The sequence below is a fragment of the Aquila chrysaetos genome, chromosome 1 (genome assembly GCF_900496995.4).
Source record: "Aquila chrysaetos chrysaetos chromosome 1, bAquChr1.4, whole genome shotgun sequence".
Lineage (NCBI taxonomy): Eukaryota > Metazoa > Chordata > Aves > Accipitriformes > Accipitridae > Aquila > Aquila chrysaetos.
The window spans coordinates 27,201,454-27,227,919 of NC_044004.1; the positions used below are offsets into that span (position 1 = coordinate 27,201,454).

Sequence of the window (26,466 nt, forward strand, 5' to 3'; positions counted from 1 at the left end):
CTTTTTCCCTTTACATTTCTTGGGAGAATCATGTCTCTTCACGATTTATTGTACTTTGGCTTTGCAAGTATCTGACTTGTGCATTAGAAAGGAGATCAAAAGAAAACCAGATTTAAGGTTAAGGTTTCTTTAAAGAAGTAACTAGTCACAAGCCCAAATATTTGTTGTTGTTATTGCGAAGCTAGAAGACCCTATGATCTGTGAGAGCATCCCATAATAAAGATCTTAAAATGTTTATTGTCAAATCCTTGCAGCCATAAAGCATGGTAATTACATTAGCAGAATCCTGATTCCTTTTTGCTTAGGATGTTGCTACTTTACAATTGAAGTCTTTCCTATATGTGTAGGATTATTGATCCAGGAACAGTAATATTTTCATCTTTTTCCTGCCTGACCATGAAGCACACATTTCTGAATGTATGCTGTATGAATCTTTCCCTTTTCCCTAGCTTGATTGTAGCTGCCTATGTCCCAATATAACTCTCATTGATTTTTGTTGAGATAGGCAAGCGACTCTCCAGTGGGAGAGCAAGTTCTTTAAAAATGGAATGCCTCCCTTTAGGAAAACAGAGTATTGGGTAGCTAAAAGGAGTGCCTGCATTAACATGTTAAATCAGAGCCATACTGGGGTTTTTTTTAAGCGAATCCTGATTGTTCTCATTTACTGTGAAACCAAACTGGAAGGTCTGCTCTAGGCTCACTCCTAATGGGCTCCAGTCTCTGTCAGGGATACAGGGCCTGACCGGTGTGGGGGCTGCATTACTGCCAAGTTCTCCTGTGTGTACCGAGTGCACATGGTGATGGAGGGCTTTGAAACCATGGAGACAACATGTAGTGTCCTCAGGTCTTTTGAGCACTAAATAAAGGGCCAAATGATCTGTGTGTCTGCTGTCAACCTCTAGCTCTCAAAGTTTATCCCATCTTTCTCCTATCCTGATAGTCCTTCCTTTCTTTACCTGCCCTATCTCCTGTTGTTGTCTGCTCTTGTGAAACCCTTTCTCTCTTCTGGAATTCCCTCCCTCTGCTTTATTGTACTCCTACTTCAACCAGTTCTGCACTACTGATGTCAGTTTAGCCTCCCAGAAGATCTGGCATGCGTCACCTGGGTTCCTGAGGAAAGGATGGGGTTGCCAGCCTGTGCCATGAGAGGACTGCGAGCTGCTCCAGCAGCAGCAGCAGGAGGTCACTAGCTGCCTGGCTGCTGCTGGGGTTGAAAGGGCTAGTTGAACACTGCTGTGTGCAGTTCAAGAAACTGAAGATGACTCTGCTGGTGTTCAGGTGAATGAACTGCATGTCAATAATGGAAAACACTTATCCACGTGCTGGAAATGAAAGATATTTACTTCTAGTCTATGTTGATCTTTGACCTAGTGACCATGAAATAAGTTTACAGACCTGTGTGACTCAGTGGTGTTATGCAGACTTCTGTAGACTCACCATTTTGTGCTTTGGAAGAGTCATTCCCCTCATGCACCTGCCTGCCATGAAATATTTTCTCTTTTTCTGTTAATTTAAATATTTTACCTGAAAAACTTAAAGGCTGTTTGGGATCACTGGACACTTCATGTATTCATACTTTTTTTTTTTTTTGGAACTCTCAGTATGTATCTGCTTGGTGTTAACATTGTATGTGTAGGATCATAAAAGGTACAAAATCAAAACAGTCTTTCCCTTTTAAAAACCTTGCTATGCTGTATGGAAGACACACAAGGCAGGATGTTAAGGGAATCCCAAAGAGTAATTTAAACTATATTAAGTCATTACCTCAGCTCTTGCTGCTGATCTGGGGACATTGCAAGTCTCTTCCACTGTATGAACTTGAAATCTTTAATGAATTTCAGATTTAAAAATAGTCAAATTGGCTTTGTACTACATCCTTTTTCGTTGTCCTGGTTTCAGCTGGGATAGAGTTAATTTTCTTCCTAGTAGCTGGTATAGTGCTGTGTTCTGGATTTAGGATGAGAAGAATGTTGATAACACACTGATGTGTTTAGTTGTTGCTAAGTAATGTTTATACCAAGTCCAGGATTTTTCAGCTTCTGATGCCCAGCCAGCAAGAAGGCTGGAGGGGCACAAGAAGTTGGGAGGGGACACAGCCAGGGCAGCTGACCCAAACTGGTCAAAGGGGTATTCCAGACCATGTGACATCATGCCCAGTATATAAACTGGAGGGAGTTGGCGGGGGCGGGGGGGCCAGACTGCTGCTCGAGGACTAACTGGGCATCAGTTGGTAACTGGTGAGCAATTGCATTGTGCATCACTTTTTTTTGTATATTCCAATTCTATTATTTAATTTAATAAAATTATTGTCATTTTATTATTTTTATTATTATTATTTTATTTTCTGTCCTATTAAAGTGTCTTTATTTCATGAGTTTTACTTTTTTCCGATTCTTTCCCCCATCCCACTGAGTGGGGAGGGGAGTGAGCAAGCGGGCTGCATGGTGCTTAGTTGCTGGCTGGGGTTAAACCACAACTGTCCTTTTCGGCACCCAACGTGGAGCCTAGTGGGTTGAGATAACGACAAATCTGACTGGAATGCTTTACAACAAATTTATTGTAAGCATTCATTATATTAGTTCAATAGTTGCTGGTCACAATGTTGATTTGTTTGCTCTCAAAGTCAGCGTGCTTGTTCTTAAAGTTGCATTATGTAATACCTTAGTGTATATGCTCCCTGTTGTGCTGTTTATCACCTGTGGGAACTGGGGTAATGTTATCGTGTTGTACTTTGTAACACTGGCTTATGATACAATGGAATCGCTGGTTGTGAAACTAACTGATCTGGTATTTGTACTCAGCATTGCCGTCATCTCTGTACCTCGGGAGCCATCTGTCAGAAACTATTAATAATTACACCTTTTACCTTTTCTCCTCGGGGAGCCAATTCAAGGTGGGGAGACACATCTCTCCGCCTTCCCCTTCTCCTCCAGGCAAATTACAATAGCTCTTGAGAATTTTGAAAATCCTTGGGATGTTCGAACCAGCATGTTCCTATTGCTATGTCTCCTGAATGTGTTCCAGATATTGTATAAGGCTAAACAACTATTTAAGAATATAACCCAGAGATCTGCCCTGAGGCTGGATAATCACAGGTGGCATGGCATGTGGGAGAATATGGGCAGGTATCTAGAGAACTTCTCACCTCCAATGGTTTGCAACTTCACTCCTGAACAACTACAGAACCCTGATGAAGTGACAAAATATTTGAAAGGAAAATGCTGTGGCTATTCTGAAGAGGCACAACTTACTGCCCTGTGCCGGGTCCTGGCCAGTATCTACCAAACACTGCTTGATGTTATGCAGCACCCTCAGGGGGGAGGGAGGGAAGACAGAGTGACAGGCACTGCAGCTACTCCAACCCTGGTGATAGGCATTGCAGCTGAACCAGAGAACCAACCTGTGCCAGTATCAGGTGCCCCTATACAGAAGAAATATACAAAAAACCCAGTTCGCTTAGTGAGGGATGAAGATGAACCAGGGTCATCACAAGAACAGGAGGAAGAGGCAGAACCAGAGGTAATCACCAGATCCCTATCCCTGAGCGAGCTGTGGGATATGCGAAAGAATTTCAGCTGTCATCCAGGTGAGCACATTGTTACCTGGCTGCTCCGATGCTGGGACAATGGGGCTAGTAGCCTGGAATTAGAAGGTAGGGAAGCCAAGCAGTGGGATCCCTTTTTAGGGAAGGGGGGCTTTGACAAGGTGATCAGAAAAGGGACACAAGCCCTTGCCTCCCGAGGCGACTCCTGTCAAGCATGAAGGAAAGGTACCCTTTCAAGGAAGATGTTACATGTCAACCAGGCAAGTGGACCACTATGGAGAAAGGTATCCAGTACTTCAGGGAATTAGCCATGCTAGAGATGATTTGTTATGACCTGGATGATGCACAGTTACCCAGAGATCCAGATGAAGTCCAATGCATGACCCATGTGGCAGAAGTTTGTATGGAGCGCACCATCGTTGTATGACAACCCATTGGCAGTACTGACCTGGAAGGATGAAGAGGCACTGACGGTGGATGAAATGGCTTGCCAACTCTGGCAATACGAAGAAAACTTCTCTTCCTCCCTATGAGCCTGTGTCTTGGCTGTGGAAAAACTGTCCAAAAAAATCTGAAAAACTGATCAAGCTGATTGAAAAGTCCTACTCCCCACTTGTACGGACCAGTATCTCAGCTATTAGGAGCAAGTGTTCCTCTGCTCAAGAGAGAGAATATAGAAGGTACACACCACGGGGTGCCCTGTGGTTTTACCTGTGTGACCACGGAGAGGACATGAGGAAGTGGGATGGAAAGCCTACCTCGACCCTAGATGCATGGGTACATGAGAGGAAAAACAAACATAAAAGGGGATTCTTCCAGGAAAAATGCTGCTCCAGTTTCCAGACAGAGTAGAAGGGCTGATCTTACTTCTGATCCTCTTGAAGGGACTTCTGAGTAATTTTTACAAGAAGTGAGTAATGAATTCTCTGACCAGGATTAGAGGGCCCTGCCTCCAGCCAAGGGTAGGACAGGGACAACCAGGTTTATTGGACTGTCTGGATTTGCTGGCCCGGCACCTCAGACCCACAGGAGTATAAGGCTGTGGTGGACACCGGTGCACAGTGTACTCTAATGTCGTCAAGTTATAAAGGGGCAGAACCCACCTGTATTTCTGGAGTGACAGGGGGATCCCAACAGCTAACTGTATTGGAAGCCTAAGTGAGTCTAACTGGGAATGAATGGCAGAAACACCCCATTGTGACTGGCCCAGAGGCTCAGTGCATCTTTGGCATAGACTACCTCAGGAGAGGGTATTTTAAGGACCCAGAGGGGTATTGCTGGGCTTTCAGTATAGCTGCCTTGGAGATGGAGGAAATTAAACAGCTGTCTACCCTGGATGGTCTCTCTGAGGACCCTTCTGCATGGGGTTGTTGAGGGTTAAAGAACAACAAGTGCCAGTCACTACTACCACAATGGTGCACTGGCGACGATATCGCACCAAGACTCCCTGGTTCCCATCCATAAGCTGATTTGTCAACTGGAGAGCCAAGGGGTGATCAGCAAAACTCGCTCACCCTTTAACAGCCCCATATGGCTAGTGCAAAAGTTTAATGGAGAGTGGAGACTAACAGCAGACTATCGTGGCCTAAATGAAGTCATGCTGCTGCTGAGTGCTGCCATGCCGGACAGGCTGGAACTTCAGTATGCACTGGAGTCAAAGGCAGCCAAGTGGAACGACACAATTAATATCGCTAATGTGTTTTTCTCAATCCCTTTGGCAGCAGAGTGCTGGCCACAGTTTGTTTTCACTTGGAGGGACGTCCAGTACACCTGGAAACGACTGCCCCAGGGGTGGAAACACAGCCCCACCATTTGCCATGGACTAATCCAGACTGCGCTGGAAAAGGGTGAAGCTCTGGAACACCTGCAATACACTGATGACATCACTGTATGGGGCAACACAGCAGAAGAAGTTTTTGAGAAAGGGAAGAAAATGATCCAAATCCTTCTGAAAGCCAGTTTTGCTATAAAACAAAGTAAGGTCAAGGGACTTGCACAGGGGATCCAGTTTTTAGGAATAAAATGGCAAGATGGATGTTGTCAGATCCCAATGGATGTGATCAACAAAATAGCAGCTAGGTGTCCACTGACTAGTAAAAAGGAAACACAAGCCTTCTTAGGTGATGTGGGCTTTTGGAGAATGCATGGTCCAAACTACAGTCTGATTGTAAGCCCTGTCTATCAAGTGACCTGGAAGAAGAATGATTTTAAATGGCGCCCTGAGCAACAACAAGCCTTTGAACAAATTAAACAGGAGATTGTTCACGCAGTAGCCCTTGGGCCGGTCCGGATAGGACAAGATGTTAAAAATGTGCTCTACACTGCAGCCGGGGAGAATGGCCCTACCTGGAGTCTCTGGCAGAGAGCACCTGGGGAGACCTGAGGCCAACCCCTAGGGTTTTGGGGTCAGGGATATCGAGGATCCGAGGCTGCTATACTCCAGTTTTGGCAGCACATGAAGGAGTTCGAGCTGCCTCAGAAGTGGTTGGTACTGAAGCACAGCTCCTCTTAGCACCCTGCCTGCCAGTGCTGGGCTGGATGTTCAAAGGGAGGGTCTCCTCTACACATCATGCAACTGATGCCACGTGGAGTAAGTGGGTTGCGCTGATCACAGAATGAGCTCGAATAGGAAACCCCAGTCTCCCAGGAATTGTGGAAGTGATCACGGACTGGCCAGAAGGCTAAGTATTGCCAGAGGAGGAGGTGATGTGTGCTGAAAAGGCCCCACTGTATAATAAACTGCCAGAAAATGAGAGGCAACCTCTATCTCCTAGCAAGAGGTTCAGATGGTACAGAAGCCCCTGCACAAGCATGACATATAATTTTTTTTATCAGGTTGGTCAGAGTTTAGCAACTTGAATGTGAATGAGATTTTTCTTTTTTTTTTTTTTTTTTGAACTGGCTTGATTTCATGAAATACGGGCTTAAAATAGCTATTGAATAACCATTATTCAAAATTAAACCTTAGGATGCAATTCCAACTATATTGAATGAAAATGTTGCGACTTAGTGAGAAACAAGATCTCACAGCCTATTCACCATGGCTATATATAGTAGTCTTTGCCACAGGCAAAAAGTCGTTTAATTTAGTTTGGATGTGCTGAAATACATACACAGTTCCCTATTATTTAGGGTGTTTCTCCATTCATTGCTAGTGATAACTACTGGTTGTGATGCTCATAAATAAGGATTTGAGATGAGATTTTTGTCTTAGGATGCTGCAGCTACATACCATGAACATGGTAGTTCATTATCAATTGTTTTATGTACTTGGCTATCGCATACCAAATAGGCTGCTACTGATGCTCTTTTGCTTGTTGTTTGTCTCCTTCCTCAGGTTTCAGTGTTTATCAATAGAAAGATTCATGCAGAGCCCTTGATCATGTGAATATTGGTTGGCTGCCACACTGGTAGTATCTATTAATGTCTATGGTATTTCAGCTTTATTATTTTCCTTCCTGTTTCATATTTACAACAACAAAACTAGACAAGGCAAATTCAATTATTTAGCTGGATAAAAGTATATGAAATAGTTTAGTAATTCCATTTGGGTTTGGATAGGAAATGATAAACCTAAAGAAAAATACTTGTAGGAGTAACGTAACAGCACCTTTTCTAGAGTATAGCAGAGAGTCTTCAGGAATTACAAATGTTTCAAGAATTTCTGCTTATATTCTTTCAAATATCTTTATGCACGGAAAAGAAAGGGTACTCTGTTAACCTCATGTTTCTCCTTTTTTTTTACTGTTAGGCTCTTGCCAAAATTACAAGCAGCCAGCAAAACATACATCAGTTGCATGCTAGACTCCAACTAAAATTGGTGAATCGACTCCATCTTTGGTACTTTATAACTTGCAGTGAATTTAGTATTTAACTCCATTGCTCTACATCTGTTACTAATGATACAGCATCTGTTGCAATACTCCTGATTCACCTGGTATGGCTGTGATTGGACTATTGGGAAGATGGGCGTTAATTATTTTATGCAAGTATTTTATTTCAATCTGCCTCCATTGGGCTTCTACGAAAACTTATATTGGCAATGCTAATGACTAGCTGGCTGGTAAAGAAGTTATGTGCCAGCAAACCTTGTTCAAAATCTAATTGGGTATGTTAAAGACAGGCACCATAATAATTCTCCTCAGTGATCAAATGCTTTGTGGATTTTCAGGTACATTAATTATCCAAATTCCCTGCCAACCTAACTTCTGGTGAGCTCCCACGTTCCTCACAGCGTGCAAATGAAGGCAAGGAAGCCAGAGACAGTTTGTCAGAGTCACGTAAACTAATATCAACGCTATACTGGAAAAACATTGCCAAAATGTTTTTTTTTTTTTTTTTTTTTTTTTAATTAAAAAAAAGCGTGTAAACTGATGCCAGTGGGACTAATTGCATGCATGGTCCCGCGCCAGGCTGTAGGTGAGAAGAGCAGAAGGCGGTGTCACGGCAGGGCTGGGATGGGTACCAGACATCATAACCCTCTGACAGCAGCATCACCCTCAGGGCACCCTCTCTCTGCAGAAAGATACAGGTTTTTAATTAAATTTTTTTTTTTTTTATCAGCACTGATCCGGGAAGCACATTTTTAGGGGAGACCTAAGGGTAGGGGAGAGCATTTTCACATAAAAATCTCGCAAACAGCTTCATCTTGCGTGTTTTAATATTGTTACTACCGATAAAACCATGTCTCTCTACATGTTTTTATCTGTGCTAACGCAATTAGCATACATACCTATGCTGCACACGCACGTATATGTTGCCTCTTTATTACGAGCAGGAAATTAGCCGTTCCTGCGCAGGAGGCGCTCCCAACGCGTACTTGGGTGGATGCAGCCTCGCTGCAGGCGAGGCGGCGGGGGGGGTCACTTAGGGCCGAGCCGGTTTTAAGCGCCAGGCCGGCGCGGGGCCTCCCGGTCACTCCCCCGGGCCTGGGAAGGCCTCGCCCGCCGGGGGCGCCGAGCCGAGGCGGCTGGGCCACTCCGCGCAGGCGCAGCGGGAGGGGCGGGTGAGTCAGCGGCGGCCGCCGGGCGTCGCGCCGGCCCGGCGGCCCCGAGGTCCCTCCGCATATCCGGGTGCCGAGGCCCCGCCCACCGCCGGCCCCCCGGCTACCGCCGCCGCCGCCCGGGGCTTGCGGGCGTCCCGCCGCAGCCGCGCCGGGCCTCTCCGATGCGAATCGCCGCCCCCTCGCCGGCCGCTGCCGTGCGGCGGGGAGCGGCCGGGCTCCGCGCGCGGTCGCCGCCATGATGCCGGCCCTGGCCGCCCAGCGGCGGGGCTGCCGTGGCCTCTACCGGCTGTACTTGCGGTGCCAGGCGGCGCCGCTCCCCCGCGCCTGCCACGGTGAGTCCCTCAGGGCCCGGCCCGCTGCCTTGCGCCGGCGGGCTGCTGGGAATAGCCCCCCTCCGGCCTCCGCGGGCCGGGCCGGGCCGGCGGACCCCGGTCGAGCCTCGTAGAGAGCTGTAACGAAGGTGTAGTCGAGCTGCGAGCTCGCGTGGGGGAAAGCGAGTGCCAGCGCTCGCAGGCGGCGGGTGGCAGCCGGGCTCGGGCGCCAGCAGGGGCGGGAAGGGATTCCTCTTGAGGCCGTGACGCTGCCCCCGGCTGCGGGGCGTCTCCGGGCCGGGGGCTGCCTTCCGAGGATCGGCCCGAAAAGGAGGGAGAACGCTCGAGTCGTTAAGTGCCTCGGTAGGCGAGGCGTGTGCGGACGTGCGTAATGCCTTGTCGCGGGTGTTTTCGCACGCCCTTTGCGGGCCCGCTGCCCTGTCAGCCCCCGTCTTACGTAAGACTGAAAACGTCACGCCCGTGTTGGGGTTGGAGTTTGCAGTAATTCTGTGAAGCGAAGCGCGGCCTCGCAGGATTTTTGTGGGTCTGAGGAGCGAGCCCTGGCTTTTCCTTTGGGCCACAGGTCCCGTGAAATTTAAATTCTGACCGGCTTTTTCCCCCTTCATGTCATCACTTCTGGTTGAATTGCAGCAAATACCCTTTCTCTTTAGCGGTTTCTTTTGTATGTGTGGATTAGTAGGAAAAACATCCTCTAAACATGCTGATCAAGTTTCCCTTTTTCAGCTGCTCCAGTATCACCAAAGCTTAGGAAACAGCAGTGCTCATCTTGTGCCATATGTTTATTGTAGTGTTTTATGAGTCGTAATCAGTAAGTTGACTGAGCTGCGTTCAGTTGATTTTTCTGGGCTTTTGTCACATTACCAACAACTAATAGTAAGAGCTTATCTGACTTTTTTTGGTGAAACTGGTCTTCTGTAAGGTTCGGTTCGCTACGTGCACAGGTGCAGATGCTTCGGTACTGTAGAGGACTAAAATAAAAGCAAAGCTGTTCAGACTCTTATGGAATACAAAGTTTTATAAAATATTTTCATTTTGTGAGAGGTGCGTTATTCATACATGATTAGTCATACTTTGTATGATTTGATTTACCAGCACTGCTTAATTTTTTTTTAATTTATTTATTCTTTTAATGAGTGCTTTCCAAAACAGCCAGTTTGCATGTTGCATTTCTGGTTGGAGGAGTTATATACCCTCTCTACAGAAGTGTTTATGCTGCCTAAAAGAAACTACTTGCTAATACAGGTTGGCCTGTACTTCATACAACTCTACTTTTGGCTAGTTTTTGAAATTGAAGATTGCCTACCTAGGGTGATTTCTCAAGAGGCTTTTTACATACTTATCTTGTAATTTGTCTGTTGTAAATGTTGCAAAATTTAAGATTCCTCTGTATAAAATATTTTATACAGCAATGTGTGCTTTTCTATGTAATTTCTGTAGCAAGTTGCTCTTAATGCATAATGCACACAGTTCAAATTTTCTTAATTGGTAGGCTGTGGTTTCTACAGAGTATACACAGAGTGAAATGAAATAGCAACACTGCCTAATAGTTCTGTAGTGGTCTGTATTTGTTCTTTTATCAATACTTGTTTTTTAAAGATTTTGAGGCAGTATGACTAGAACGGGACTTAATGTGTCAGTAAGCCAATCTTATCAAATAGCTTTGGTGTGGGTTTTTTTTTTTGGTTTTTTTTTTTTTTACCCCGTTAAGATCATCTAGAGGTCTTTGGAAAAAGTGCATACCGGATGGTACGGGGAAAAAACCCTAATGTTAGAATAAAGTTTAAAAGTGGATATTTGAAGGGAGGTAGTGGAAGGATGCTGTATACTCCCATTTTGTAATTCCTAAACATGGGTAAAATAAGCATAGATCAGTACTTAAAAGCTCACTTTCCATAACTTATGCTGGTGTAGCTGGACCACTTTCCCTTCTTTTTCCTTCCAAAATGGTTGCCTAAAACATCTTTTTTTCCTCCCCCTGTTAGGATGGCAAGCTTCAATGAAAAGTGGGAGTCTGTCTTATATTCTGTCATGCAATCGTCTGCCTGTGCAGTTGATGAGTCAAGTGAGAGTTTATACCTCCAATGGTCAGAAAAAAGATCTTGGATCAGAAGATACAAATGGATCAACCCCTGAAGAAACCCTGCATAAAGTTGGAACAGGTAGTACTAAGCTAAAATAAAGAGTATTTATATAAATGTGAAAACTTTGTATTTAACAATTGATAACTTTTTTTGTCCCAATTGTGTGCTATTACGGTTGCAGAATTCTTGGTATTTGTTGCTTGTGGGCATCTATATATAAATTTCAAATGCATAAGTAGGGAGGGATGCTGAAATTTATTTCTTTGTCATTCCAGTATTTAAAGGATTTAAGTTTAGAGTAATCAAATTTAAAGTGGTGATAATAAAATGTGGATGTCAGAAGGGATTGGGTAATTTAAGGGATAAGAAATGGAATGTATTACTTGTCTTTAACCACTTTGCTTGCTTACTTGGATTCTTTTTGTAGTATTGCAGGTTTGTTGTGTGAAATGAACTGGTGATAAAGATTGAATGAGTGTGAATACTGAGCACTGTGACTTTTCCAGGTCAGGCTATAGATGACTGGTAAAGAAGGTCGAGCTGTTTCACCTGCTAGAGCTTTCTAATCTGACCGGTGCCAGAACTGCAGCATTCGTATTGAACACTTGATACAATGGACATAACCTGACCCTCCTTGCTGTTCAATTTGATTGTCAATCCTGTGCTAGTTAGGTGCTTGTGAAATTCACAACTGTCTTGTCCTTGCTCCATCGTAGGATCCTCTATTTTTTCTGCTTATTAAGTGTAGGACTGCACAGACACATGTTTGGAAGAGTACCGCGCTTAAGAGATAACAAATGCATTTTAAAATGCTCTTCCTGTGTGCTTTTGTCTGAAACTAAGTGGTCTACTAAAGAAAATTTCCTTCTCTTCATTGTCAGGTCAGCAGGTATTCGTTCTTTCTTCAGTAGCTTTTAAATTCCTGAGGCTTGCAGTAGTCTTTAAAAGCTGGTAACTATGGCCAGCTAAGAGTATTACTTTTCTGATGTTTTGAAGTACAAAAGTGGATCTTAAATGTTGTTCTGAGTGTAACGATTAGATATTGTTCCTTAAGTCTGTGATTGGGTTTTAGAAGAGGATAATACTTAAGACCATTTATGTTTCTAGGAAAGTCTTGAGGTGAAGGTGGTTGCTAGAGGGTAAGATTCTTGCAGAAGAATGTGTGCTTGAATACGCTGAAAGACTATAGAGCCAGTTTTAGTCGTTGGTGTTTTCTGGGTTCTTAATGTGCAGTTACTGGTGTTAAACAACAGACATGTGAAAACAGTCTAGTACTATTGCTTTCATGATTGCCTTAAGTTTATATAATTGTTGACTGTTATCAGAAGGGGTGTTTCCGCCTTCTCCTACCCCTGTCTGATTATTCCCTCTCTTGTGCTGGCATTAATTACGTTTAGGCCTGTTTTGTGAAAAAACTAATTGCTTGTTTTGCAGAGCTAGGGTAGAGGTAGGATGGATCAGTAAGCTGATCCTGCTCACTGTCTCTAGAATGGCTGGAGGAGAGATGCTGCCCTCTGTGGCAGCACAGCCTTGAGTCATAGTAAGCCTTGAATGGAACTGCGCTACGTGGGCACCATGAGACTTACCTTTTGTTGAGAGTGGGGTCTCACATATGCAAGTGTATATGGAAACTGCAGCCTAGAGATATTGTGCATAGATGAACAATCACTTTGAAGTTTATTTTGCAATTCATGTTGTTACATGCATGCTTCATAAGGGGGGGTATTTTCTGGGGCCTAGTGGGTAGAATGTTCTTATGCATTATGGACATATTACTACTGTTTATTTAAAAAAGCATGAGATTTTGATAGAGTTCTGAACAGGTAATATACTACTTGTAAAGATTGCCATACTTTTCCAGTAACTTAAATATTTAGCAAATAACAGATATCTTTTGGACCTCCATTTCTTTATCGGTAAACTTGGGAAATGCTTTTGTGATATTGAAGGTGATATTGAAAATATTAACGTATTCATCTTGAAAGTTCTATCATATCAACTGCTGCTAGTCTGAAAAGCAGTAATTGTGAATTCAAGTATTCTGTATTTTTTTTTCCTCACTGATGCACTGTGATTTTGTCCAGTCTCTAGGGTGAGGTAGTAAACTTTAAAAGGGTACTTGATGTATGTAGATCTCTATGCATATATATAAATCTTGATACATCTGTGCCTTTTTCTCCCCCCTCTGAAATCTTATGACTCAGTCTTTTGTTAAATAGTGTTGGTGATTTTTCTTGTAATGACATAAATGATTGCACATGGTTTCTGAAAAGCAGCTACTGCTCAGTTTTTGCTAAGCAATCTTGGCTGAAGTTTTTTATCATGACTACTGATAGATAGGCTGGCTGGTGTTCTAAACCACATAATAAAAGAAAGGAAAGGAACAGCAAAGGTTTTTTTGCTTCCATTTTCAAGTCAATAATGGATAGGGGTGACTGTTTTAGGAATGCTAAATAAGGTCCAGCCTTATTTTTTGTATAATAAGATCAGTTTCATAAATTTATAAGTGTTATTTTTCCAAGAAAGTATACTTGGATTGTTATTAGCCTTAGTCCTCAGTTGCTGTTAGGGCAATAACTAATTGCCTGATGAAAAGACAGTTATGTAGTTCAAGCTTGAAGAATATCTGACCTTTGACTAATTTGAGTAGCATGTTAAGCTAGGAGTATCTCATTAATTAACACAAACCTGCTTGAAAATCTTCACTTTTTTTATGTATCACTTCCAATACGGTCAGTTTTAATTTTGTTAATGACTGTGGATGTGTGGCAAACCTCCCATGTTAGAGAGTGTTGGCACAAAAGAGTGGGTGTGTTGGTTTGATGTGTTAGTATCATAAGGTTTTTGTCTGAAAGCTATGTCGAGATGTGTGAGGTAAGGATGCGATATTTGTGTTTTCAAGGAGTACTTCTGATTTCTAAGTAGAATCTCACTGAAATTACTAGAATTTATTATTTTCCAAGTATTAAGATTCACTTAACAGTACTGTAAATTGTATTTTATTAGCTTTTTCTTGAGTCATATCCTCAAATTTCAAAACTAGCTAAAATACTTTGTTTTCATTCTAGCTCCAGCTTGTGACACAAGAGTTGTGGATTTTAGTTTAAATATTCTGTATTTTAAGGAGCTTGCTTTTTGTAAGTGAAAAAGCTTCAGTCCCTTAAAATTGAATTACAGCTTGAAAGCTCTATGAGACTGGGCTGATCAGCACCCATAAGCTATATAGGATTCATTATATTTACTAATCTAAAATTTTGTATAAAACTTGCCCCACACCGTAAGTGCACTGTTAAAATATTTTTTAAAAATTCAGGATATTTTTTGAAGTATGTTGCAAGTTGGTGCTCTTCTGCTAGCTGCTAGGAGTTTATTCATCAGTGTTATATTAAATGTCTTTTTTTTTTTTTTTTTTTTTTTTTACTATTTCTGTCTTTTGAGAGTTTTAAATGTTGGAAATCTAGCAAAAATTTTTTTTTAATTGTTAGGGTGGAAAGCAACATTAAGATATATTCTTAATTTGTTATGTCAACCAAACTCTTTACTAAAAAGAAAAGTAGGTACTTCCATATTTACAGTGAGCTTTATTTTTATTTTACAGGACAAGATACGACCAATGCAGGTCAAAAGCAGTCTTTCCTTAAAGAGCCAATCCAAGTAAAAGGTAAAGAAATACTTCCTGTATTGAAACTCTACTGTTGTCTGCTGCTAGTAGGCAAAAAAGATAGGTGTAAGGAAACTGTGGTTCCTCTTCCATAGTGTAACAAGTTATGTGAATAACATTTTAAACCACACTTGTATGTCAGCTTTGTTTGGTATGCAGTTGTTTGAAAATGACTCCCAAAAAATCAAATGTAGCGATGTTCCTTCTAATTACTCACTCCTCTGTGTCTGTTTTTAATTGTTTCATTTAAGCTGATGAGTTTGTCAGGAAAAGACTAATTTGTTTTCTCATCTGTTACCACAGTCTATCCTCCTTGCATGTTTTTAGGCATGTCCATTCACCATCGCAGACTTAATGTGGCTAAGCTGAATACTTGATCTTCCCCTGTTCCTTGTTCTAAGTCTTCATCTGTTCCTTCTTATTGCTAAGTTAATCTAATCAGTGTTGCTTCTAAATATACTGAGACCGCATGAACTGCCTAATCTGAATCCTGTAGTGTTCCCATTTGTGCCTGTAGAAATATGGTGGGTTGACCTTGGCTGGATGGGACCTCAGCTGGGCAGGGGAGAGAAAATATAATGAAAGGCTTGTGGGTAGAGATAAAGACAGGGAGAGATCATTCACCAACTACTATCAAAGGCAAAACAGACTCGACTTGGGGAAATTAGTTTAATTCATTACCAATCAAATCAGAGTAGGGTAATGAGAAATAAAAACTAAATCTTAAAACACCTTTCCCCTGCCCCTCCCTTCTTCCCGGGCTTAACTTTGCTCCTGATTTTCTCTACCTCCTCCTCCCCAGCAGCACAGGGGATGGAAATCGGGGTTGCGGTCAGTTCATCACACGTTGTCTCTGCTGCTCCTTCCTCCTCAGGGGCAGGACTCCTCTCTTCCCCTACTCCAGCGTGGGGTCCCTCCCATGGGAGACAGTCCACCACGAACTCCTCCAGCATGAGTCCTTCCCACAGGCTGCAGTCCTTCACGAACTGCTCCAGCGTGGGTCCCTTCCACGGGCTGCAGTCCTTCAGGCACAGACTGCTCCAGCGTGGGTCCCCCGCAGGGTCACAAGTCCTGCCAGAAAACCTGCTCCAGCGTGGGGTCTCTCCATGGGTCCACAGGTCCTGCCCAGAGCCTGCTCCAGCACAGGCTTCCCACGGGATCACAGCCTTCTTCGGGAATCCATCTGCTCTGGTGTGGGGTCTTCCCGGGGCTGCAGGTGGATATCTGCTCCACCATGGACCTCCATGGGCTGCAGGTGGACAGCCTGCCTCACCATGGTCTTCCTTATGGGCTGCAGGGGAATCTCTGCTCCGGCGCCTGGAGTACCTCTCCCCCTCCTTCTTCACTGACCTGGGGGTCTGCAGGGCTGTTTCTCTCACATATTCTCACTCTTCTCTCCGGCTGAAGTTTCTGTTGAGCAGCAACTTTTTCCCCTTCTTAAATCTGTTATCCCAGAGGCGCTACCAGCATCGCTGATGGGCTCGGCCTTGGCCAGCGGCGGGTCTGTCTTGGAGCCGGCTGGCATTGGCTCAATTGGACATGGGGGAAGCTTCTAGCAGCTTCTCACAGAAGCTGCCCCTGTAGCCCCCCTGCTAACAAAACCTTGCCATGGAAACCCAATACAAGTAAATACATCCTTTTGTCTTTAGTTACATTGTTTAAAAACGTAAGTGGATAAAATAAGGGCATAACTTTCTTTCATGTTTTTAATTTATCATGACTTGATTTAATTCCATCTTCACTCTGGTAGTTTCTATTTTGTTATTGTGGGAATTACGCTATTAAAAACTTCTGTGCTTTTGATCACTCCTAGCCTTCTATGTATGGAAAGAACTTTATTAAAATAAAACCTGCTATTTCTCTTTAAAGTCTGTCAAAAAAAATTAAAATCTCTGGAGTGAAAGTGACTCAGCAGGCTATAAACTGTATCAAAATTCCTTCCTGTCTTTCCCCAAATTTAAATTTGAAACCTCAAATAATAATACTTGTTAGTAACAAGGTGAGATCAGTGTCTCTGGATGTGTATTTTCTGTACGCTTTTGTCTACATCCTTTATGTCAATTTCTTTGGGTCTGTTGTCATTTAGTGTACCTATGCAAGGGGAACATACAAGGTACATAAGAGAAATCAGATAGACTGTGAAATTATTGTAAAAATAGATATATCTTTCAGTGAGAAAAGAGTTTTGCCTCTGTAGATTATAGACGCGCAAGCAAGAATGTTTGTATTAAAGAATTTGATAGTGTCTAGAAAGTAAATTTTAGTCTTCAGATGCTGCTGTGACTTAAACTAATCGATCCAAGTATTACTAAGACAATAACATTTTTAAAGGATCACTAGTCTTAAAAAATTTGTGCTATTTAAAGTGTTTTATTTACATCATCTTTTATTGGGCTTTGTCCTTCTCTTGGAAATACTAAATTGATTCCCCCCCCCCCCCATTTATTGCCAATTTTATGCAGTTATTTGAACTAAGGGTAGGATTGTTGAGATATTCTGCAACGTACAATTGGTTATAGTATTTTATTTTAGTGAAATTTACCTGTGTTTCAGAAAGATGGATTAGTAAGTGTTTGATAAATCACAAGTTATCTTTTACTAAGGTTAATACACTTTGGATATATATCTGTTTTAAATAAGAAAAGATGGGAAACGTTCTTCTTGTTTGAAAATGTTCATCCTGTTCTAACTTTAGTAAGTGATAGACTGTTTTTAGGAAAGCTCTAATTTTTTTGTCACCTTCGATCAGGAGCACTGTGGGATGAATATGATTACTCAAGTACTTAAAATCATTTAAGTTCAGACTGGATGACAGAAATCAGATTATGGTAAATATTGGTATCTAGTGTTAGTATCTTTCTGTAAGTATCCTGTGACTTAAGGAAAAGTTCTGGACTAACTATAGAAATCACATCAATCCTATGGTATGCAGGAAGTTTGTGTGTCTTCATGTGAAGATACAAGTCTTCTCGCCTGCAGAATTTGGGCTTTTTGTTTTCAGTTGTGTTCTTGAATGTTATATCCTTCAGCAGTTGTAACTCTTCTTCCAATAAGCATAATGTTTTTAATGGAAGTGAGTGTATAGTGACTTACATTTGAAAATAAGATGAAGTTGTGAGTGTATAGACAAGCAGGAAATAATGGCATAAATTTAAAATTCCATTTATCCTTTTTCTGAATACATGTGGTATTCTTTTCCTTGTGCATGAAAATCTGATGTGATAGGAGTACATCTTCTAGACATACAAAACATTGTAAATAAAGAATGCATATTTTTAATTGTTATAGATGCCCAATATTAAGTGTGCTAATTTTGAAAGTAATAGTTGAGAAAAACAAAGTATACAGTCTGTCTCAGTTCTCTGTATGGTCTGCAAAGGTCAAAAATCTTATCTCTAGAAGATGGAAGTGGTTAAGTATTGGAAAAAAAGAAATGTAAGTTTTCCATCTCACTGACAAGCATTATTTTTCAGATCTCCACTTAGAGGTATCATGATACGACACTAGATTGAATTACCTTTTGGAGTTTCTACTGTAGTCTCCACGAGTGACATGACTTGCTTATCTATTTCTCTTTTTAAGTGAAAGCAGTCCTTAAAAAGAGAGAGTATGGACCAAAATACACACAGAATAACTTCATCACTGGAGTCAGAGCAATAAATGAGTTTTGTCTTAAATCCAGGTATGATGGGTTTCAGTTGAAATTTAAATTGTGAATATTTGTTTGTTCGTATATGCTTCAAAAGTAATTGTGATTGTAGCGTGATTTTGCACAGCAACTTTTTCTAAATGCTTTTGTGGTATACATAACCATAAGTGACTGAAGTTCTTATTTAGTGTTACAGTGGATTAGGAACGTGCACTTAGTTTGCATGTTTGTGTAGTTGCTTCTTAAAGTATTTTATTTGTACTTACATGACCATAAATCTAGTTGGGGGGAGTCCACCTCTAAAGCAGCTAGTTACAGGGGGGAATCGCAAATAACTCTTGTTTCAGCATTTTGGGGTCATGATGGTTTCATGTGAACATCTCTAAAAGATCAGTGGAAGCTTCATGTTATGTAATGTACTGTCTGTTATATCTGTAATTTGGAATAAAATATAATCTGGTTCGTTGAAACCTAACTATTGTTACTTGATTCATATTTACTGCCTTTCACTATGTGCCATGCCTGCCAGCAGGTCTTACTGAGTATCGCTATAGTTGAGGTGTCTGTCAGATTTCACGCATATTATGTGTGTGACCCATATTAAATCTAAAGGCTTAGCAGCTTTGTTTATAATTTACTATGCTGTCACTGTACCCCCCTGTTTTTACATATAGTGTATATCATCAGACTTGGTCTTTGCTGAAAATCCAGTGACAAATTGTGCTTAGTCCTCTGCCATATTTTTATCATAAGTAGCTTGTCATGCAGAGAAATAACTAGCTAAAGTTTTGCTGGATTGACCAAAAGAGGAGGGGAGGAAGAAAAAAGGACTAGATAATTGGTTGGGCTAAAAATGAAATGTTCTGTTGTATTTTAAAAAATAAAATAATAAAAAAAAAAAATCCCCGATGCTTCTCAATGTAGATGCTCTAATGTGTAGCTCAGCACAGGAAACTTATCTGTTCCCCCAAATAGTTTTGTTATGTCCAACCTTTTATAGCTTGTGCTGGGTATGTGGGTTTTGAAGTTAAGTGTCTTAATTTTTCATGTCATGTGACTTCTGATTTCCGTTTAGAAATGTTAAGCCATGAAACCTCTTGTTTAGCACTTGTGCATGTTATTAATTAAATGCAGATCATTCATTGGATGCTTTATTATTCAATGTTTTATTACTTTGTCTTCCATGTATAGTATTTCATGGTGTGAGGATATGATTTGGACTTCTGAGTGTGGAAACCACAGTGGTTTTTCAATAGCATCCAAGAGAACGCTTGCTTCATGTTGTGTATATGTTCTGTTTGTCTCAAGTAAACAACTTCAGTTTTTTGTACTGCAAATTAATAATATCAAAATTGTGGAAGACATACAAGTAAAATTAGAATAATATGAACTGTTTCTTGCACTAAACTGTTTGTCCACTTCCCTTAGTGATTTAGACCAGCTGAGGAAAATTAAACGACGAAGCCCTCATGATGACACCGAGACTTTCACTGTGTACCTGAGATCGGATGTAGAGGCAAAGTAAGAACATTTTTATGAAGGAAAATGTTTGGATCATTTAAAATGGATTATATGAGAGAGAGAGGAAAAAAAAAAAATTACAACGTGAAAGGTTTACAATGTGAAAGGGCAATAATGTTTTCCATTTTCTATCTGAACACTTTTTATACCCTCATCATTGTAGTAATTACATGGTCTGTATAAAATTGGAGGGTATGTTTCATGTGTCCAAAGATTAAGTGCTGTCCTCAGCCCCCTCTTGCCCAGCTTTTTATTCTGTGAAGTAGTCTGCATGGCTTCTTATCAGAATGATGTGATGTTCTGCTTTTAGGAAAGGCATTTGTAATGTAGTCAAACTGAAAAGAAGTTGCATAAATAGAACCATTGTTAAGTTACTTTTACTCTGTGCAGGTCTCTTGAAGTTTGGGGTAGTCCAGAGGCTCTTGCTAGAGAAAGAAAACGACGTAAAGAGGCAGAGATCAAGTACAGAGAAAGTGAGTATAGAGTTTTCAGATATCTTCAGATGTAAACAACAAAGTATGATTGTTAGAAATCCACTAGATGGTGTGTTACTTCATTGAGAACATACAAATTTAGAATTGGCAATTACTGTTAAGGTTTTATAGCATAATGTTAGAGTAACACATTACTATCTATGCAGATATAGTCTGTTACTGTCTTAGAGTTTATCATCTATGTGATACAGCAAGAATATACATTCAGTTGAGATCTATAGTTATACTTTGATTTTTGGGGGGCTTTGAATTTTTTTATTAGAATTCACATCTTCAACGGTTTTGGATTTTTTTTTTTTTTTAATTGAGAATTTTGAAAAGACTTAAAACCAATCCAAACCTTGATAGCATACTGTTACTCATTTATTTTTCCTCCGAGATGAATTCAGCTTACCTTTGTGCTTCAGAAGGGGGGGGGGGGGGGGAACGCCCCCAGATTGTCTTTTTGCTTAAAATTATTGTTGTTGTCCTTGTCGGTATTATCAATAACAGGTACAGTCAAATCAGTAGTTTGTAATGGATTTCGATCTGTCTAGTCAGTTGAAATCACAGGAGAGGCAATATTCAAGGTACTTATTCCAATTATGCACCTTAAAATTAGAGTGGTGGTGGATTTTTGTTTTGTTTTGTTTTTTTTGAAACAGTTGTGCCACTGGAACACCCTCCTAGTAAAAAGGCTAGAGCTGCAGGCACTTGTTAAGGTACCTGTATTTGTACTGAGAGTGCAGTCAGTAGCTTAAAAATTTTTAGTGAGCAACAGAATAATTCTTGGACATAATCCAAAAAATGAGATTTAAAAAAATACTGCTCAGTTATAATAGCATACTGAAATGTTGTATACTTGAGGTGGTAACGCCCTCCCCCCCCCTTTTTTTTTTCCAGACTATTCTTGTACTCCACTGACTGTTTTAATCTATTTAAATTATTTTGTACAACGTATTTTATATAACTTTGTAGGGGAGAGTCTAGCACTACAGCTTCTAGATACTGTAGTATACCAATGTTTATTTTGAAGTTACTGAACATCATTAGTGGATGGAAAAATACTGACATTAAGAGACTTGCTTTGAAACATCCTTCCCCCTCTCCCTCGTGGTTAAGGGATGGGAGGGAGGCAGTAGAATACCTGGAATTGGTACGGTGTATTTTAATTTTTTTCCCTCTGTGTATCATCCTTTTTTGTTAGAAATGGCAATGACGTATAGGATCAGAGCAGATTGTATTTGGCATTTTGCATGAATATATAACAATATGTGTTTCTGATTAACAATACCAGTAGGGGAGTTTTTCACACAGAAAGATAGACTATGTAGCTCTTACCAGAAGTTGACTGCTGCATAAAAAATACAGACTTCAGTTCCTGAAACTACTGGTTACTAGTATGTATTCATGATAATGATTTTGTATTGCAGATCTGTTTAGAAACCAAAGGCTGTTGAGGGAATACAAGGAGTTCTTTGGAAATACTAAGGTAAGAGATGTTTTAAAGTTTTTGGCTGGAAAAATGCTACAACATGTACTGTGACACCTTTTGAAGGAAAGAGTTGTGAAACAGTTGAATAAGCTTGACTAACTGAATATTATTGGAAGTTTTATTTGCACTGTAATATACCTGATCTGTCTCTGATTGTAATGCAGTGGTAAATGTTATGGTGCCAGTTTAAATGGGTTCCTATTGTGGCAATGTAATCCACCAGTAAGGTGTGTGGGTTTTTTTGTGGTTTTTGTGGTTTTTTGGTTTTTTTTTTTTTTTTAGTCAATTGCCGCCTTATTAACAAAATTTCAGCTGTATTTGTGATTTCATCTATAGCCTATAAACATGTATAGTAAATAGATTATTAATGTAAAGAAATGAAATAGGTTTCTTAAGGTAAAAAAAACCAAAACAAAACATTAACACTTTGCTCTGTGCCCTACTGGCCCTTCCTCTTTGCTTAAGCAGACCCATTGCCTAGATCCAGGTGCTCTGCTATGGTAGAATGATTTCTTAATCTTTCTGCTGCACAGCTGGCTCCTGTACTTATGGTTGCAGTGGCCCCTGCTGGAGTTTTTGTTAGTTGTTTATTCTTTTTATAGCCATCCATTTGTAGAAATGTGTAAGACCCAACTGCAGTTTCGATGAGCATTCAGTAGTAAATTAGTAGGCTTCAAGGACTGTAGTTTCACTTTTGCAATAACAGGGCAATACAAAGTTTTTATTTAATAATTTGTATGGTAGGTCCTTCATGAGGTCAAGATTTGGTTATTTTATTTTAATAATCTCTTATTTCTTTATGTAGCCACGCTCCAGTGCAGCAGCTATGTTTTTCAAGGGACCAGGGAAGGTGGTAATGGTAGCTATTTGCATGTAAGTTTAAAAAAATAAATGTTTTGTTTATGCAAGTATAAAACAATTAATTTGTATTATCCTGGAAATGACAACAATCTGTGTATTCAAGCTAAAGGTATCTGTGTCTCTGTAACTGAAGTTAATATTTATTCACTGTTGGTGGGAGAGAGTTTAGGTAAATACATTCATCAATATATAGAGATCAGGAATAGAATATATCTCTGATCAGAGATGAGCAAATTTTTTGAAGTTGATCAGGCTAAACAGTTTTTAAAGTAAAAGCTAAAGTTTTGAAGGACATGGAGAGGCAGGCATTTAAAGTTGTCCTTTTTTCTTGCTCTTTCTCGAGAGGAAGCTTTTCATATGTTTGGAACAATCTTCCATATAACCAACAGAAAAGAATTCAGTTTTCTATTTCTGCTCTTACTCAGCTCTTTATCTTTCAAACTGAGAAGGAGATATTTTAGGAGGTTTTTGCCTTTCACATGTCTTACAAGTTTGAATGAAACAAAACTAAACTAATGATCCTGATTTGAAGCAAATGAACACAGAGACTATCTGGCATGAAATACACAGAAGTGTGTTAAGTTTCTCTCGGGAGATGATGGCTAAAATTTACTTGCCATAAAATCTGTAATTTTTAAAATAAATTTGATTTTATAAAGGGTATTTATTTGCTAAGACACTATGGATATAAGGGAGCAAAATAGAAACATAGGGAAAATGCTTTTTTGGCACAGGAAACAACATTTTGAGCAGGAAGTAACTGAGTTTTTCTACAAAACTATATGCTTTTTGCTTGGGGGGGGGGGGGAAACCCACAAAGCTTGTTTGACTGAAAACCTCCCCCTTTCTTTATTGAGTATTCTACTAGTAACTACTCAGAGCTTTCCAAGTTAAAAAACATGTAAGAACTGCTAGTATGGATGTTTCTAATGGAAAAAAAAGGGGGGGGGGAATGGGAGGAATGTTCTATGGTCACTTCTGCCTCCTTCACTTTCTTATAATGATCTAGAGAAAACAGACCTTTCCTCCTGCTTTGTAAATAGGGCATTGCTATAAATGTTGCACTGTATTTCATAAATAGCATTTGGATGGTTAGGTATTTTTATAGATGAATGCCTGGCAGCCAGGCCAGCAGAAGTTTGTAGAGCCTGTTGTATTTCTCAGTCATCTTTTTGTGGAGGCTTTTTTAGAAGTTAAAGGGTCTTGTGGCCCTCAAATACTAGGTGATTTTTCAGAGATTAAGTCAAGGTCACCATCAGTGCTGCTTTGTTGGTGGCTCTGATTTTGTTGACATTAGCATGATTTTTAATGGCTTGTGGTTTTGGGTCAAGAAAGGCCAATCTGTCTTAACTTCTCCAGTTGGAATGATTTGGTAGACTTTTCACAAACTTCGGGCACCCCCAGTGAGGATGAAATGTGGTTCAGTCAAAAGCAGAGTTCTTCTCTATGGATCCACGTGGAGGGTATAGACCGGCTGCACTGGCACAGTCGATGTTATTAATAGAATTCTGTGTGCGAGGAAAAACTCTGAAGCTCTGTTTGAGAAATACAGGAAGGTAATGGTTTTTTTTTTAATCAAAAAGGGAATAATCTATTATTAGTAAAACATTCTTCAGAGTCTGGTTGAAGTGATTTCATTGTCATGCTAATGCTTTACCTTTTGAACAATACAAAGTTTGCACAGTATATATTTTTTAAAAAAAATGTTATAAGAATATTAGTAATGTTACAGCTTCTTTGGAAATAGATGTGATGAAATGTGTTTAGTTCTCAAATCTAGAGCCTAAATAGAAGATTTTTTCCATAGATTCATAATGGATCTGAATAATTTCAGTTTGATTTTTTTTTTTTTTTTAATTTGGACTTTTTTTTTTAATGTCCTTTCTTCAAAACCCTGAATATTTTATGTAGGTAGACAGGGATGGTTTGTAAACCAGACCAGGTCCTTTTAGACTATTATCTTATGGTGTAAGGTAGAGTATAAAAAGGGCAATCACATGATGGCACAATTCCCTATATATATATATTTCTCAATTCCCTGTAATTCCTGTTCCCCATATACATCTTGGGGTTTTGAGGTGGTTATCTTTGAAACAAATTTGGAATGGTAGATATGTAAAAGCAAGTATTAATGCCCTTTAATTTTTTTCAAGTTTACAGTTCAGTCAGGATAGAATTATTTGAATTTGGTTTAATTGTAATTTAAATAGTTAAGTTAGGAACCTTGATTTGAATAATTGATTTTGATCTACTTTTGCATTTGTGTATTTTTGTGAGGGGTTTTTTTTTTTGGTTTTTTTGGTCAAAGAAAGGCTGATTCTGTTCATGTATCAGTACATTTTAAAGTTACCAATTAAATTTAGACTGTACACTAAAATTGACTTCTGACTGCAAGGAAGATGTATATCTCTTTCAACACCACCAACCCGCCCTTACCTCCCCTGCCCCCATTTTGTTGGTGAATATCTGCCTCCTATGGGGACTTTGGAATACAGTTATGAACAGTTGTGTTGAATGAAACTGCTTATTTTCTAGGTGCAGAAGAGAGGCTTATTAGAAAATGCTGTATGGTAGGAGCTTTAATAAGCAAGAGAATCGTACCTAATGAATCATGGTGTTGGGTTTTTTTTTTTTTGGTATTTCTTGGCATGATGTCCAAAACATTACAATAAAGTCCTTTTCAGACTTTACTTAGCTTTGGTTTGAGTTCTGTTAAGATTTCCTATTGTTTGAAGTCCATGCAGATAGAAATGAGGTAGCTAAATCAGGCAGTTCTGTTTATTTCAGTACAATAGAGAAAATACTTTCTGAATTGGTGGTCACTGATGTAAAAGATAACTTTGTTTCAAACTGATTCAGAGTATTTTAGCTGTTTTCTCAGAATCTGCTGGTTTTGGATTATTTTTCCTCTGCTGTTTAAAAACTTTGTAGTATCTCTTCAACAGAATTTAGGCTTTCATAGGGCTTATTATTTTTCAAATGCAGTGGTGAATTTGTTTTTTAAAGCAATACATATTTTACTGGCGGTAAAAACATGACTTTCCCCCCAACTGACTTTTATTTCTTGTCTTACATTAGCGTGAACATCTAGTCAGACAGGAAACACCAAATAGCCTTGACGACTCTGTAGACTCACAAGGTTTTTTGTAATTTCCCATGTAGCACTCTTCATCTTTCTGTCCTGTGTCTCCAACTTACTGGACATCTTTAACACATTGGTTTTGCTGGGCCTGACATTTGAAAATCTTAGTATGGTTTCTTTTTAGATTTCTAGGATGTCAAATCCCCCCATAAATTTGGAATTTGTAGGGGTGAAATAAAATATCAGCTGAGTGCCTATTGTGTCATCTGAACAGGTGGGGGCCTCACAACTGAATTGTACCTTCAGATAAGCTGTCAACTCCATTAATACAACATTGAGAAGAACAATACAAAAGTCAAGAGACTGTGCTCATGAATCCCACTGTAATTTATTTCATTTTCTTTCTATGCTAAAGATGCAGTATGCTGTGAGTTGGAAGAACTTGTAATTAACACAGGGAGTTTAAATTATGGTTTAGTGTTACAACAGCCTTACTTTCTTCTTGGGTTATCCACTAACTTATGCATTGTTTTACTTCCCACCTATAAATTATGGTGGTGATTCACCACCTCATGAGGTTATGAGACTAAATTAAAAATTGTAAAGCACGTTCAGGTCCTTGGATGGAAGGAGGTATAGAGAACAGTGCTACCTCTTGCTTGAAGTGGATGTACTCTCACAGAAATTCTTTAAGGATGACCTTGGAAATTAATGTTATTTAATCAACTGTATAATTTGGGGTATGGCAAGGGGCTGGACTTG

General features: G+C 40.1%; 1 protein-coding gene and 2 long non-coding RNA genes across 6 annotated transcripts in view; 1 reads left to right on the forward strand and 2 right to left on the reverse strand.

Annotated features, from left to right (window-relative positions):
- Positions 1-5,987: 5,987 nt before the first annotated feature.
- LOC115335839 lies at positions 5,988-24,729 on the reverse strand. The gene is made up of 3 exons (XR_003921559.2): positions 24,718-24,729; positions 14,493-14,496; positions 5,988-6,225 (listed from the first exon to the last, which is right to left on the reverse strand). It is a non-coding gene; the product is annotated as an uncharacterized LOC115335839 (long non-coding RNA).
- Positions 6,980-8,583, reverse strand: LOC115335799. Its single transcript, XR_003921544.2, has 2 exons — positions 8,277-8,583; positions 6,980-8,059 (listed from the first exon to the last, which is right to left on the reverse strand). It is a non-coding gene; the product is annotated as an uncharacterized LOC115335799 (long non-coding RNA).
- Positions 8,671-26,466, forward strand: part of SLC30A9 (solute carrier family 30 member 9) — a 43,221-nt gene continuing 25,425 nt past the window's right edge. For 3 of the 4 annotated variants that reach the window (XR_005931124.1, XR_005931128.1, XR_005931121.1), the window contains exons 1-8: positions 8,770-8,881; positions 10,864-11,040; positions 14,561-14,623; positions 18,206-18,305; positions 19,701-19,793; positions 20,184-20,266; positions 21,700-21,758; positions 22,567-22,634. Coding sequence is in view for 1 of the 4 variants with exons in the window: in XM_030001932.2 (XP_029857792.1) it covers positions 8,785-8,881; positions 10,864-11,040; positions 14,561-14,623; positions 18,206-18,305; positions 19,701-19,793; positions 20,184-20,266; positions 21,700-21,758; positions 22,567-22,634 (740 nt within the window). In the remaining 3 variants the exon portion in view is untranslated. Of the gene's footprint in view, positions 8,882-10,863; positions 11,041-14,560; positions 14,624-18,205; positions 18,306-19,700; positions 19,794-20,183; positions 20,267-21,699; positions 21,759-22,566; positions 22,635-26,466 lie in introns of all 4 variants that reach the window. The other variant, XM_030001932.2, reaches the window with a different exon arrangement.